Source organism: Micrasema longulum, unplaced genomic scaffold (genome assembly GCF_059751315.1).
Source record: "Micrasema longulum isolate JH-2025_06_02 unplaced genomic scaffold, ASM5975131v1 h1tg000101l, whole genome shotgun sequence".
NCBI lineage: Eukaryota > Metazoa > Arthropoda > Insecta > Trichoptera > Brachycentridae > Micrasema > Micrasema longulum.
Genome location: NW_028277307.1, coordinates 950191 through 967517, shown reverse-complemented (window position 1 = coordinate 967517; position 17327 = coordinate 950191). Strand labels below are relative to the sequence as shown.

General features: G+C 32.9%; 1 protein-coding gene across 1 annotated transcript in view; it reads left to right on the top strand.

Annotated features, from left to right (window-relative positions):
- Nucleotides 1–1429: 1429 nt before the first annotated feature.
- Nucleotides 1430–17327, top strand: part of LOC148284641 (protein O-mannosyl-transferase Tmtc3-like) — a 383475-nt gene continuing 367577 nt past the window's right edge. Inside the window, exon 1 of the mRNA XM_088237242.1 lies at nt 1430–2579. Within this exon, the coding sequence (XP_088093368.1) occupies nt 2394–2579 (186 nt within the window). The 5' untranslated portion in view covers nt 1430–2393. The remainder of the gene's footprint in view (nt 2580–17327) is intronic.

Here is a 17327-nt window from a genome sequence, read left to right as displayed (position 1 = left end):
GAAATTGCCATTAGGGTTATTTTATGACACTACCCTGAATTAATTAATATAATAAACTTGTTGAAGCTTATAAATTACTCCCTACTGAACGGTGAATGTTACATAGTGTGAAAAGTGGCCACTAAAACCAGCCAATGACAGGTCATTAGTCCTGTAAATGTTGTTTGTAAAAAAAATCTATTTAAAGATGAAAAATATTACATTGCGTTGCATAACTGTATGCATAATCGAGATTCATATTCACATATTATAGTATAGCTACATTATTAAATAGTAGTGACCAACCGAAGTTTCGGTCTCGGTGTTGGCCGATAAAACGAGCTTCGGCCGTGGTTTCGGTTCAAAGTATCGACCAATTTTTGGCCGATACTTTGGCACAGCCGAAGCCCGCGATCGGGATCTATCAGATTATGATCGGCTGTACTCGGCTGGAAAATTTGGATTGTTGTCTATTCAAATAATTAGTAATTGGTTATTGTATTGCCAATGTCTAACAGAAAAATTAAAAACTAGACGGATTTTGTAATGTTTCAACTATAGCTAGTAGTTCTAAGGTCTTTCATATTTACATTTTTTAAATTACTCTATGGAAGCTAAAGTTCCTAAAACGTGCATTAAAAAATTGTTATATTATATAAGTTATATGTATAACATAACTAACCGAAAAGCGCTAAAAATAATCAATTTTATTCATAAATTTACTTCGATTTGTATTTATTTAACACTTATTTTGATTAAATCTTAAGACTTAACATAAAAACGCCTTATTTTGGGCAATTTAAAATGACTTTAAACTTATTTAAATAAATTCCGGTTTCTGTTTCGGCCGAAACTAGAAGAAATGCCGTAATTCGGCTAAAAATCTTATTTCAGTCAGTCACTATTGAATAGTTAAATAATATCTGGTGGTAAACACCACAAATCCGTTTATTTTTACCACAAAAACACAATAATAAATTTTAATTTTTATGAATATATCTACTCGAAAGGGTGGAAAAAACATTTTATGAAACCCTATTATTTTAATTAGTTTTGTTAAATATAAATCTCAGACCTATAAAACGATCAATAAAATACTATTTTTACAAAAATTACTTTAACTTCCATAAATTACGTAAATAAACAATTCATTTTGGTAATTTTTTATTGCGCAAAGATCTACTTTAATATGCCACGTTGTCATAATTGCGTATTGTAACTGTGAATGTTAAATAAAAATAGAAAGAATACCGTAGGTAACAAATGTAACGTTAATTTGTAACAAAAGTAACAACTAAATAAAAGTAATCTCGTAGATTTATCTCGCGCCATATTCCCGCCATGCCTTCTCATCGACCACGGGGCGACGCCAGCGCGGCTGCGCGGCGAGACCGGGTACCGAGCAAAACGGTCAGTCACGTGACGCGCTCCGTCAGTCGCTCGCGCAGTGCAATGGCGGAAGGACCCACGCCCGGCTCTCTCGCCACGAAATGTCATCACTCGCTTGTAAATCGCCGTGACACGAAACCAACAGTCGCCGAGTGATCGATGCCGTAATACTGCAAAGAATTAAACGCCCATCAACCGCGCTGACAGGGGTTTTAGTTATCATTTCGCCGATTACGATGTGTTTTATAACAGCGAACCTTATTTCTCCCCGGGTTGCTGTCCGCAATCGAGATCGTTGCCCCGAAATCACTTGGGTGAATCTTCGTGAAATAACTGACAACTGAACGCTGTCAAACCATTATAAAAAAGCTTTCTCTGTTTGTTTGTGTTCGCGAACTAGCTGCCTCCATTCACGGCTCGTTCCGAAACGTCAGTTCAACGATACGATCCCCCCGCTGCTACATTTTGCGCAAACGGGATGTTTCTAACAAACAATCTTGTTCGAAAAGCGTCACAATAATATATAACGTCTTTGTTAAATGTTCTAGAATTAATAATAAAATATAAATGAATGTTAAACGTATGTGTGTACTTAATTTTTGTAACAAAAGTAGATGTGATATAGAGATAAACAAAAATACATAATAAGCGTGTTGAAATTCAATGTTTTATAATAAATAATATAATAATAACACAGTAATTTTAAGTTAACTGTCTCAAGTTGGTTTTCTTCGATCTCATTTTATCGCGTTTGAAATCAAATTGAATTTCAAAACTTTTATTGAATTTGACAGATAGTTTATTCGGTGTTTTGCAGTACATGTTCGTTGATAAATTATATGTATTTCCCTCGTCGTGAATTAATATCGTTCGTGTATTAAATATATAGTAAGTGTGGTGCGTGTTCGCCTTTAGTTTTTTTCTGTGAAAGTAAACTTCGTGAGCGCAATATTTTGTTTATCCGCCGCCCATTTTGACAGGCGCAGCAACTGACGTGCGAGCGGGAAAAGGGGTTAGAATTCGAAATGGGGGTTTCGTACTGCCTTTCTGCTGTGGTGGTAGTCACTTGTTTCTTGGTGTACCACAATTGTATCTACTGCGGCTTCGTTTTTGACGACATCAGCGCTATAAAAGACAACAGGGACTTGAGACCTCATACGCCGATCAAGAACATATTCCTCAATGACTTCTGGGGAACACCGATGCACAAGGTAAGCGACAACTTTCACAAACCGCGACCTTCACAACATCCTTGAACCTCATAGATGTTCGGAATTATATTACCTACATTATGCATACATTCCCGCCCCGTTCACCTATTATACAATCAGTTTTCCCTAGAATTATTAATCAAATTTATATATTTACAAATACATTTCTTATTATGTTCAAACCTTAAGAGCTCAAACCTCTTTTCATGTAAGTGAGATTCAATAGTAGTGATATTTAATTGTCTAAAAATAGTTATATATTTTTTTGATAAGTTGGTTTTATTTGACAAACTCCCAACAGCCTATGATTAAATTTAAGACGTATCAAAATTGACAAATATGAATCGGGTTGCGGTCTCGTGGCTATGTCGCGGAATCACGGATCGGACATCTGAGGTTCGAACCCCACTCTGCCCCGACAAGTCGGAATCAAGATTACCATTTTCTATTAGTGGGTTATTTACACCTCGTTGGAAATGACCCCCATAATTAAAGTATAAACGTAAATTATAAGAACGCAAATATTTATTTTCTTAAATAAAAATATATTCATATTTTACACTTTTTCTTTTAAAATAACAGTGCCCTTATGCTTTAACTAATTCGTTTCGTTAATTTATTCGTATCGTATGAAAGGAAACGAGAGCGAAATTTAGTTTTGAGTGCCTTAGAATGAGATGGATATGTAGCGAACGAACGAACTTAAGAAACGAAATTGTGACAGAAAGGGCAGGCTGCTTACTGAAAAAACAATAATCTGATTTGTTATTAACTGTTGGGTCTATCTTTCTATTTCTATATTTCATACTAACTTTTGTTTTAGAATTGTAATAAAACAAAAACAAGTAAGTAATTATCGTACAAGAAAAGAAGAAAATGAATCTCACACGTATCAATAAAGGTTTCAGCTCTTTAACTTTCCAAAAATCATCGGACGGAAGAATTGAAGAAATATGGATCTTCAAACCTAGACAGAATAGTGCATTCAAAATTCAATTTTATTTATTCATATAAAAGTATGTTCATTACGGAATATCTTAATTCATACATATAGAAATAATTAAATTAATACATTAAAATTAGGTATACATAAAAATAACACATCAGTATACAGAATATTCAGAGAATAATATGTTTACAAAGTAAGAGAATCTTGTAACGAAAAACTCCCTCAGAGACTTGAAAAATGTCAATGTCCAAAGCAATATTATTCAACATAGAGATAGCCCTTCCAACAGGCATAAACATAAAGGTTGGTCCTGTATATTGGAATATAAAACAGTCTATGCTGACGCTGTCTAAGGTAATAATCCGGAACATAAAAGCCAATGCTCCGCATAATTTCAGGGTTGTTAATAATACCGCGCAACAATCGAAAGAAGTGCGCAGTTAAATACACACTCCTTCTGGTCTTCAAACTGCTGTAACTAAGCATGTTACATAGTGTGTAAAGTGGCCACTTAAACTAGCCTATGACAGATCACAAGTTCTGTAAATACCTTCCATATTAAAAAGACTTCCATATTACTTTCTCTAAAATGTTTTGCATCATGTAATATGTTAAGAAAACAAGATTTTAATATTCCTCTTTTTAATTTTTACTTTTTCCCAGAATACAACTCACAAAAAATTGATAAAAAATTATTATTATTTGTCTAGAATGCGGGTTATTAGAATAAAATAAAGTTTTTTGAACAAAAAGAGAAGTCGACTGCCGCATACACCAAGCAAGGCTCGCGTTTAACAAAAAATCAAAGATTTTTCAGTCAAATAATATCAATCTAAAAGTCCGCAAGCAACTTGCCGAGACATATGTATGGAGCATATTGATGTACGTTTGTAAGACATGGGGCTTACCTTACCGAAAAAGATAAAAAAAGACTAAAGGCCTTCGAGATGTGGTGCTACAGAAAAATATTTTGCTGGAGAGACCACATCACTAATGACGAGGTTCTCAACAGAATCGAAGAAGGTAGGCACCTAATCAAAACCACCTCAGAGAGGCGAGCCCGATGGATCGGCTACATTATGCGCCATGAGGGTCTCCTGCAAGATATCATAGAGGGAATGGCTGAGGGGACACATTATAGAGGGCGCCCCCGACGGGAATATTTGGAGCAAGTGCGCGAAGTTTAAACTGCGCCTCATATGTCGAGCTGAAGAGGGCTGCAGAAAATAGAGACCAATGGAGGACGAGATGCAGGACTTTGCTGCAAACAAATCCCCAGGATTGAGACTGCGAAGAAGAAGGAAGAAGAAAGTTTTTAAGCGCGGTATGAAAACTGTATGCGACTGGGGATCATAACATAATGAGTATTAAGTATTCGGTACATTTTTGCGTAGAAAACTTTATTACATACAGTGTTTTAAGGTCAATAATTTAACAGTTATTTAAGTAGCTAATATCTATAAAATCTTAATATTTAAATCGAGCACTGATTTGAGTCTACTCATTTTATTTTTAGAACAAAAATCAGACAATTATTTTTTCTTATTACTGCATTAAAAAAATACAACGAGGAAGTTCAGTTGTTTTTTAAACTTATTTTTATTTTTTAAGACTATTAAACTAAGCCATTTATTTTATTCTTACGTATCGTATTATCAGCGCTAAGTTTTGTATTTCTGAAATTAATCCGCGTGTGACGTCTCAAGTTCTCTTCGATTTATTTCGGTCAGTTCTGCCGATCGGTCCGTTGACGGTTAGTAAACCGTAAATCTTTATCAGCTCTCTTATCATTGGTTGATTCATATGAACTAATGACGTCGTTCAAAGTCGTTAGTTTTAATTTTGAAAAAAAAATAATTTTCGTACATTTTCGAGAAACTTTGCCGTTCAATTTAATGCTCTAATATTTATCGCGCGTAAGAAAACATTTTATATAAAATGTCTTATTTCTCGTAGAGCTAAAGTTCCTCGTTAGTGGACTCAAATCAGTGATTGATTTGAATACTATTAAGATTCTGATACGGAATTATACAAGATAAACGCCAACTCAATAAATAAATAATATATTTATGCTTAAAACTGTAATTGTGTACTTAAGTACTACCTATTATAGTTTTAGTACATTATTTTTCGTTTTACTCTTTGAATAAGGCGAACTAGAAAATGTATAAATCTCAACAGCTTCCGAATAAAATTTTTACGAGATTCTATGAGAAAGATGTGAAAAATTGTTATTTTATGAATGTACATAAATGTTTTTAAAGTATTACATTTATTGTTTATGTTTCGCTTATGAATCAACAAAACGACACTGATGAAAGAGCACTTTAAATTGTCATACTAATTCAAAATGACTGAATTTGTATAAGTAGGTAGTGTAGGCATTAATATTTTTTTGTTGAATTGTCCCTTTAAGTGTTGTTTTCTCCAAAGAGGAAAGAAATAACGAGTAGGATATAGCATCTTACTTGCGCCTAAATATAAAATTTACGTGCACCAAAAAATAAATGTTTAAAGTTGACTTTCATAGCATAAAGCTAGCAGGTTTCAAACTAAACAAAATATTTTAGTGAGATTTTATTGCTAAATGTTTAACTGTTATTTTTAGATTAATATCAGACCAAGTCATACTTTTGCCGTTACAGAATTATTAAGCCCCGTCAGTCATATCAATTTAAAACTACAGCTCAATTGGGATATTAAATCCCATTTAGAATACTCGAGGGTCTAACCCTCTGCTTTCTGATTCTGGTTTATCCTTAATAATATAACTCACCGTGTTGTTTGCAAACCATCCTCTTAATATTGCTTCCATTAAAGTCTTGATTGCCCGTTTCGCTTCAATAATAATTTGATTTGACGCATAAGTATTCGGTATATTGTAGACGAAAATTAATTAATATTTTCCGTCCTTATAAAAAACCTTTTTTTAAATCTTTTTCGCGTTTAAAAAACGTTTTTATGTAAATTATACAGTCCTAATATATACATATTATTAGGCTGTAAATTTCTTCATCGAAAATTGGAATTACAAACGAGAGAAATCTGTAATAATTATTTATTTACGGACTTATTCAGTCCTAATATTATGTACATATTGTACATACTATTAGGCTGTGAATTTCTTTATCAAAAATTGGCAATAAAAACAAGAGAAATGTGTAATCATTATTTATTTACGGACTTATTCAGTCCTAGTCTAAAACTAGAGAAATCTGTAATAATTATTTATTTACGCACTTATTCAGTCATAATATGTACATCCTATTAGGTTGTGAATTTCTTCATCAAAAATTGGCAATACAAACAAGAGAAATCTGTAATCATTATTTATTTACGGACTTATTCAGTCCTAATATGTACATACTATTAGGCTGTAAATTTCTTCATAAAAAATCAACAAATACTTAAAATGTATTATCTATGAAAAATCATATTATTTTTTTTTTTATATTATAAGTCATTTATTAGTGTGAGTACTAAAGAAATCATAATAATAGGTATATAAATTAATAACACCTATATTTAAAAAAATAGATTCAAATTTAATGGTTAAAAAAATCATCTCAAAAGTTCAACAATCTATTTTATTTTTGTTTATTATTTGTCAAATATTTTTACAGTTATTTAAAATATTTATTTTTTTTGTATTAAACCTAATATGCGCCTATAGAAAAAAGTATTCAAAAATAATGCAAGAGAATTTTCAGAGCTTATGTTTCAGGGAGAACTGTTCAGTGTTTAATTTTTATAATAACTAGATGAAAATAAACTTTAAAAATACTGTCGAACTTGGTTATTACGGGGAAGACGGGCCGACTGAATTTGCTCATTATAAACATTACTCGTTATACCAGATAAAGGTTTTTTAAATCCAATCGCCATCGCATATTGTCCTTATTGAAAATTATTATAAATGCTTACAAACATACCACTTTCTAAATTTCAAATTTAGATAAATGAACATTCGTATTTTTTCACAATGTAATAAGGATGGAGAACCTTACTTTTTACACACTTTAACCTATGTAATTTGCTCCACGTTCTATTTTACAAATAATTGCCAATTTTTCCGAAATTGAAACTCTTCTGCTTGTCATCTCAGTCATGTTTATAATTCAAGGGTTACCACTCACTCATAATGTTTATTATGCATTGACTATAGAACAATAAAAAAAAACATTGTAAAAACTTCCGAAATAAGGATGTCATTCATAAACTACAAAATAAGTTGTAAATTGTAATGAGGTGCCGAGCCTGTGCTTACAAAGTTTACAAAGCTTGATTTTTTTACGTGCAATTTCAACCATATGTGTAATTCTTTGTCAATGTTTTCGGCAAAAACACCACTTAGGTACTTAGACACTAAACGTATCATAAACGTTAACCGATCCCAACGCCTAGCGGCATCGGTAATAAGTTTGTCCCCCATTTGGATTTTATTACGTACATTTTTATTTCGAAAATGACGTTTTTAAACAATTGAAGAGTCTTTTCTCAACTGTTGACAATATTTTTGTTTGATATGTCCGAGAAGAAGCTCGTTATAAAAGTGAATAAATTTATAGAGAAACCATAAACTAAAATAAATATAACTATAAAAATAAAATAATAAAATGTAAATGACAATATAAAAGATATTGCACAATTCAATAACGTAAATTTATTTTGCTGCTAGCATAACGCTTCAACTGTCTTATTTGTCGGATTGTTTCTGTTAAAAGCCTAATTGGTTAGTTCATTTATCGTTCATTTAATCAAGTCTCGCGCTGCGCCTCGCCTCCCGAGCCACAGATATTTACCGATGAATCCAATTTCCTTAAATGTCACTAAACCGAACGCAGATGAATGAATTATCGGTGATATTGTCGGCGAACTCAGTAATCCAGTACCTATTTACTTTACCATGTAATTAAATCCGCAGGTGTACCGTTACATTTTATTTAAGGAAGCCGTAGAACAATTCTGCCAAGTCACGGAGAAAGTTCAACTGTGAACGAAACCTTATACCTACGTGATACAGAGACCAGGCCCTCGATTATGATGGGAAGATAGAGACGTCATACCTTCACCTTGACGGTATAGTTGAAGATAAATTCCCTCTAGCGATTATAAAGATATACTACCGACCCCCCCACCTTCAAGCTTTGGGTAGGTACATCGATATGAATCAAGAAGAAGCGCACGGTACAAATATTTACGCTCTAAAATGACATAGCTTCAGTATGAAGTCATAGTTGAAAATAAAAGTCTCCCGACCGACTACAAAAGTATAGTACCGATACCCTAACCATCAAGTTTTGATGTAAGTACATCATTTTATACCGACGGGTCTAGAACCTCTCGATACGTTTATCTACGCATTAAAAGTGTCAAAAATGTTGTTCCACCGAGCTATTTTTCCTTTAGTTATGATTTATTAAAAATTTTAATCGTTTTGAGGTTGGCACTTTTTTTCTTAAAAGCCTATTAAAAATATGATAGAGAAATAAGTAAGTTTTGAATTTGAATTAAATTCCGACATAACTGTACTGTCACTTTAATAAAAAGAACGCCTAGATGTAAAAAAATTGTCGCTAGGTTCTGTCCTATTAACATATAAGAGTATCTAGGCGTAAGGAAGTTACCATTGTAAATTAAATTAAAATTTTTCCATCTGTTTTACAATCTTTCCGAGTGTATGTATCGAGACGTTAAAGGAGCCGGCTTTGCAGTCGATCGGTAGATACATACAGACGATCGTTAAGCATACCGTCTAGGTGATTTCCAGAAGTCGTACAAAATTCATGTTCAAGCGAGCATTTTTTGCTTGAATTGGGATTTATTGGAGTTTATAACAGCACTTTTTATTGCAGAAGCCTATTTAAAATATAAATGAGAACTATTTTTAATGTTAATGGCGTAAGGAACGCGGACTAATTGTTTGCGGTCATGCCATTGGCTTGTTTCAATCATATGATGTCTATATGATAAGTAGGTAGAACATACCGACGTAAGATACAGATAGTACAGAAGTTGAGTATACCGTTTCGATATATACAGATGAAGATAGCGTTCATAATCAAGGCACTGAGAGCTTCAAAATTACATGACCAAAAACGAGGCGGCGATATTTTAACAAAGACGCCACCTTAATAACATTGTATTGACATCCCTGCAACTTTATAACATAATAACGCAAGTGTTAATACTAAATTCTCAGTTTTTTAAATTTCCTTTGAGTCTTCGAAATCATGTGTTTTTTTACTTTAAAACTAATTTTTAACGGATACTCTGTCTTTCTTCGTATGTTTCTGTAATATAGCTTACGTATTATGTTAACAAGCACATCACGTTATAACATAGTTTCAAATTTATTGTATTCCATTAAATACGGTTTTTTTTCTTTTCGATTTACACTGGAACTGCTTTTTACCGTTCCTTACATAAAAATAAATTCGAGATTTCAATGAAATGAAATCGTTAACTATTTATTCCTCGGCCTCGGTGGTGTAACGGTCAGCGCGTTTGCCTACCATGCAAGAGGTCTAGGGTCCGAATCCCGATATGGTTGTCATGAAATATTTATTTTAAAAGGTGTTTTTACACTAGAATATTTCATAGTCCTTGGACTGGTACCTGAAACGTAAGACTGATCATCTTACCTTCATGTAACAAAAATGATCAAGACACTTTGATCGGTGTACCAATGCAGTACCCTATGAACCATTAGGTGCGGAAAGGGAATGGTGAGGATGGTGATTTATCTCTATTTTTTTTCTCAATTATAAAATGACATGAAAATAATTTGAAAAATCGTATCAAAGATTATTCACCATCATAAATATTATTTTATGCCAAGTGAGTAAAAGAGCGATGTAGGGCATTTCAATAACGAATAGTATAATGCTATTATAATAACTTATATTTAAATATAAGTTACCAATTAAAAATACTTGGTAAACTTTCACTTATTTATTTGACCAATTAGCGCTTTCTTCGTCTTATGGTCTTTTTCAGACTCGGAAATATTATACAGCGTAAGGATAATTGATATAAAACTAAATATTATCAAGTTTAGGTAAATTAAAAAAAAACGTCGAAAAAGATACAATATTGCAATGAAACAGAGTGGGACAAAGTTATTGAAAACATTTGTTGCCAATAAATAACTTAAATCAAACGAATAGTACATTATATTACTAAAACGCTCTGTTAAACTATTGTTAAAATAATATTTTATTTAATTTTACTATCACTTATACGCTCTGTCAAATCATTATTAAAATAATATTTTTATTTAATTTTTGCACCGTATTATTTCAAAACCGTGTAAGACAAGATTCCAGTGTAATCCCAATCCTAAACATTGGATTCAAAACTTACATTTCACCAAAACGCTAAGATGGTAATAAATAAGATTGCAAAAAAATATCAATTTTGGGAAGGATCAGAAGATTTATTGATAAGGACTCTTGCAAAACTATTTACAAAGCAATTATTGAACCACACGTTAACTACTGTAGTAGCATTTTATTTTTATCAAACAAAGAAAACATAGATAAACTAACTGTATTGCAAAATAAAGCCTTTAGAATCGTTTTGAAAAAAAACAGATATACGAGGGTAAAGTCGATGGTAAATTAAATGAAATTATTAACATATAAACAAAGAATATTTTACAATACAATGATATTTGTTCATAAAATTATAAACTCTAATAAAAAAACAGAATTTTGGAAAAAAAATGATCGGAACCAGCATGAACACGATCACAATACTAGAGAAAAGAACAAAATTAGACTTCGATTTAGGAAAAAGGCAAAGTCACAAAATTCAATTTTATTTAAAGCAATTAAAAAGTATTACGAAATGGAAAAAAATATTTATGAAGAAAAAAACATATCAAAATTTAAAATAATGGTCAAGACATATGTGATAAACAATTTATAAATTAAATATATTTGCAATGTTATTATTAGAACACACATAACAATATGTATGATATGTGTGCCCTACTTTAAGATTTAAATTAAAAAAAATAAAAAAAACACCACTGAATCCGGTGATATTGTAATAACGCGTAACTGTTCATTAAATTTTTTGGAAGGAGAACCTAAAAAGCGTTCTGTTAAAACATTTCTTACGATTTTAATCAAACAAAAATACCGCTGGAGTCTTAAAAAAACTATAATTGTCTAGAGTAAAAATAGAAATAGTTGTAAGATTTTCATATTTTTACATATTATTTCATCACATATAGGATTTCCATATTAAAATCATTTTTATGCTTTACTAATACTAAATATGCTGCATTATATCAAAATAAATCAATGCTGCCTACATCAGGTATTTACTATACTTAGTAAGGATATACTGATAGATAGTGTGTAATTTATATAATACAAAAACTACGTTTTATACTCCCAGGAATAATTAAAGAAACTCATTTGGGACCGTACATTAAAAAAAACATTTTTGTGATAATACATAATATCATAGTCAATACATCCGAAATAGTAAAAAAACATTATTGTATAAGAAAAATAAAACACAGTACTTTACACCATCTATATAAATTACATTAATAACTGTCACTATCAAAAAGATTTCAGTAATATATTTTTTTTTGCGACACTTCTGGATTTTTTATTCGATTTTTCGTGTTTTAGCTCATCGGGCAGTTTATTACATTCGGAATGGCCAATATTTTCCAAAGACCTACTGCCGAACTTTGTTCAGCGAAACTTAGACACATGAAGATTCCCTGAGTAACGCGTATTGTAATTGTGAATATCATGACCAAATGTGTATTTTAAATTTGTGTGAGCAGAAAAGTTTATGATATTCAAAATAGTATTGGTTATTGTTTGCTTGTAATTTAATATTACTTCATTGTACTACGTCTAATTGTACCCCTTTTCACTGTTTTGCATACAGAACATATTGCAGTATTTACTATGATAAACGCCGTTTTTCGGCACTGAACTGAACTAAACGGCTCGTAGTCCCTATAACGAATTTATTGCAATAAACCATAGTCTTTAAAAAAAAAACTCGTTACGCGGTAATGCTATATCACCGACGATATCATCCATCTGTATAGAAACTGTGTTAGTTAAACCAATTATTTATCTTACCCATACACCGCCACTGAGGTATAATTAAAACATATATGTATATATCAATGTACACCGCGTCGTTCTGGGATATTTTATATATTAAGCACTTAGTTAAGTAATTGCTGTAACTTAGTTTGGTATTCTATTTTAGTCTGTTGATGTACCCGAAATACGCCTCAGATAAATCTTCTCTCCGATTACCATTCGCTCGTTAATTAATATCCACATAAGCGCCGCCATGGCAGGCTGCTGTGTTATTCTAATCTACATTGAATAACCCTGTACCCACTACGGCAGTGATCAATATTCCATCCGACATCCCCGTCTGTCGCCCCATCAGCCCCCAAAGTGCACAATAAAGTCGAAATTAATTAATAAATCCCATATGATTTGACGAAATATCATCACTCGGAATATTCCCCGCTGGGACCGACGTACGGATTAGCTGCGCTGCAACCGCCACGGCCAATCTTCCGCCATATTGCTCTAACAGCCTCAACTCCGCACGGATAATTAAACAAACCATTAAAGGCACTCGGCGCACTCGCTAAAAGTGATCGAGGACCTAGTTCTTCCGTCGGTGGTGAGCGAACGATTAACATTCCTTTTCGCTACTGACCCGGACGACTTTATAGACTGCTCTGCCCGGGTCCCGGATAGACGCTATTCGACAAAATGGCGAAGACGGAATCCTGTCGGTCCTCTTCGGAGAGATATCAGTCCGCATAATTAATGTCTGGCGGAGGCTCTTGTATTAAGTCCCGGTAGTTAGTTAACCCGAGGCGAAGAGGTGGCGGCCTGTTATTTATAATGAAAGCGCAGGGCATCCTACCCACCTAACTCGGCGTTTAGTGGGGTAGACCGTCGCTGACGTCATTCCGATGCTCGCGGTTTCAAGTTACGTTCGCGTCAATCTCGCCTCTTATTACAACTGCTTTGTTAAACGTAGGCACGAGGCGCCCTAAAGCCTCGATTATATTTTCACGTCCCTTTAAATTCTGTTCTCGAGGGAAAATTTTCCTTCTTCATTATTTTCGTAATTAAACATTTTAATTAGATTCTCGATGTTCTAATCATCGCTAGACAAATATTTACCTTGTTTTAAAATCACCCGAAAACTCAATGTCGGAATATGTTCCTGAAACGTTTTTTATTTGGCCCCAACTTTTATCTTATTAACGTATTTTAATAATTGAAAAAGTACAATAAAACAATTTGACCCAAGTTTATGCCGAGGAATTCAAACGAAACAAACATTTGGAGCCGTACTTATCAACCTGGCATAACTATTTATACCCGATAAAATAAAATGTTCACTTACTAAAATATAGCTGCGTGCGTACGTGTAGTTACTAATGCTTATAAGTTATTCGTATTGGTATTAGTTACAAAAAAAAACTTTATGTCAAGCGTTATTAATGAAATCCTGGGGGGCAATTACAATCAGAAGATATGGTAGTTATACCTTCACTATGACGGTATAGTGGAAGATAAAATCTTTCGATCGATCGCGAAGTTACACTGCCGACCCTGTATCTAGTTTTGGGTAGGTACATCAATATGTACCAAGGGGACGCGTACACATATATGCGCACTGGAGCGACACACCTTCACTATGATGATATAGTTGAAGATAAATTGAATGTAGTTATGCAGAAAGCAGCCAGCCATAGAAAAGTGGAACTGGGATAATCGCACTTTTGTGAAAAGACTGAATAATCAAATCTACAAACAATTAAGATGTTTCTTACTTTGACAAACTATTAATACCTAATGCATGCATTCGTTTTTTTATAAGACAATTTTTTTTTAATTATGTATATTACAAGATTTAATGATTTTTAAAGTCGGGCTGACTACACAACCTAAGATGTGTATTTTGCAGAAAACAGTCAGCCCTAGTAAAACTCGGATGTGTGTTGTGTCATAATGTATGGTTTATATTATTTTATGCTTATATTACGGCAGTAAATTGTTAAGAATCACTTTATTCTTTTCTATAATAATTTCATCCTGTTTTAAAATAATTTTGATGATTTTTTGAAGTCCGGCTGACTACACAACCTTAAGGTGATTCTAAACGAAAATATAAAACTATTTATTCATAGATGGCGCTTGTATCATTTTTTATTGAAGAATGGCATTTTTACATTTATTTTCAATGGAAATTTTACAAAACTCGGTTTGCGGAAACTTTACACTATATTTATTGTAACAAATACCATAACAATATAATTTAGGTCCTTTCCACAAAATGGTGTACAAAACAAAAAATAACTTATCTTATTTTTAATTAAGCTCGGGTTTCCTAGGACAGCGGTGCCCGTATTTTAACGGCCGTAGTGAACATTAATGCGGTTGACAGCCGTCGTAACGGTGACTAGAGAGTGGTTTCCTATAAAAATGGTGTTGATAACACCGTTAAAAAATAAAACCACTCTCTAGTCACCACTACGACGGCTGTCCACCGCATCACCGTTCACTACGGCCGTTAAGATACGGGCACCGCTGTCCTAGGAAACCCTAGCTTAAGTTAGACGTATTGAACTAGAATTCACTAAAAGTAGCATTTTTTTGCAGTACCAAGTTTTAAAACTGCATTTTAACTAGCTTCGGGCAATTTTTTGTCTTGTCAAAGTACCTAATGCGATTATAAAAACTTTTTTTAATGACCTAATATGACGAGCTTTTTTCTCGCAATTAATTGTCACGATAGCCGTTTAATGAAATAATAAAATAAAAACTTTTTATCAAAATCATTGCGATTTACCTGTGTTGGAAAAAAGTTTTGCGTTTTTCTCGAATGTGGATTTTATGACTTACGGCGGTTTTAGGGATTGCACGACAGTAGCAGTACCGAACTTACCTATTTACATACACCTAAGGGTTAGGATTATGGTTTTTGCACAGGATCGTACCCAATGCTGGTATTAGGACAATAATTAGGGTTTTGTTAGAGATGTGGTGTTATGACGAAAGGGAATTTCGCGTGAGTTCGATGGAGTCATGTTAGGGTCTGTATTAGAACTTGATAATTTGATGTACTGTATACTTTAAAATACGAATAGTTTTTCTTTCGTTCTTTGATTGGGTTTGTATTGGGCGAATTCTATTAATTTTTTCTTGATCTATATGAGTTTTATGTAATTGTTTATTTTGTTTGTATTACTACATTTTTCTCTCTTTTGATGCGGGATCTGGGAAGTATGACTGCGGTCCTAATTTGGAACTAACACTGCATTTCTTCACTGTCATACAGAGAAACTAGAATGAGGTTAATATACTGACGGCTTGTTTTTGGTTGATCACAAATTAAGAATTTAAAACAGCTTTTAAAATTTCTGTTTTCTTATTATCGCGGTTTGATTGTAAAGAAATATAATTTTTTTGCTAAATTAGTTTTAAAAAATTGAAAGTGAATATGCGAAACTGGAGACAGTTTCAGGAAACTGGTGGGCGCGTTCGTGGTTTTCTACACCTACATATTTAACGTTAACAATTATGTATTCGTTTTCTTTGTATTACCTAAATTGGCTTAGTTATATTCAGGTAGTTATTATTTTATCGAATTCATCAATTCGAAAGCAACACGAAGCTTTTAGAAGTAGCCGCCGCAAGCCACCATAAATCAAATGTTCAAACAAAGCAGAGCTCCAAAACTGGTTGTCATCATGTTGTTTTAAAACGCAACCTCTGATGCCATTTTAACTTGACTATTTCCCGAAATATCGGAGAAAAGCCATAAATATTACTAACCCCCACCTCTTCGTCTCTCGTCTAACGTCAGCTGCTCACGCAACTTTGTCACCTAATGTATTTATAGAAACACCTAATAAAAACCTCAATGATGCATGTAGGACATGTAGGTAGTATGTAATTCCCAGGTTTGCATACATATGTAGATAGATACCTGCGTGATGCATAATACTCCGGTACCTAACACACGATCCTTCTATTTCCGCCGCAATTCTCATTTCCATACTTCTTGACAGGACAGGTGGAAAGAAAAAGCAGCTAATAAAATAGAAGAAGTTATAAAACATGGCGAAGATAAACTGATTTTGAAGGCAAATTTAGGAGGGTTTACATTACAGACACTCGGCATGGTGGCAATATCTCTGTAAATAACGATGTTTCGCCCTCGGCAAAACTAGATTTTTCCGAGGAAATGTGATTTTCCTAATGGTATTTTACCGCGAAACGTAATAAGCATTTATCTGTTTTCTACCGTATAATAAAAAACCGCCTTTGTAAATTGTATAATATGAAAAATATTTTATTTACATTTAACGTCACCAACGCTTAGATTGCTCATAGCTGTACTCTTTTTTTCCAAATACCACTAAAAAACTCAATTTGATACCACACACGATAAACAAGCCATTCTTTCTGATAAAATATTTACGTACAGCAAAATTGTACTTGATTTTTAAGTAAGCTACTTACCTCTAACATCGTATTGGTTTTTTTGGCAATGCTCTTAGTTATTCGGCATTGTTTGTTTTTTGTTGTTGATAGTAATCAGTACTAGTAATATTACCTGTTTTTCTTGGATTCTTTAAATGCTCCCCTATTAATTTCACCTCTAAAACTCATCTAATTCTAAATGTTGTGATATATTGTATTCCTTCTCCATCTTTCTATTTTGTCTAATGTTTCGGATTTCGCTCAATTTGGAATAATTCATATTAAGACACT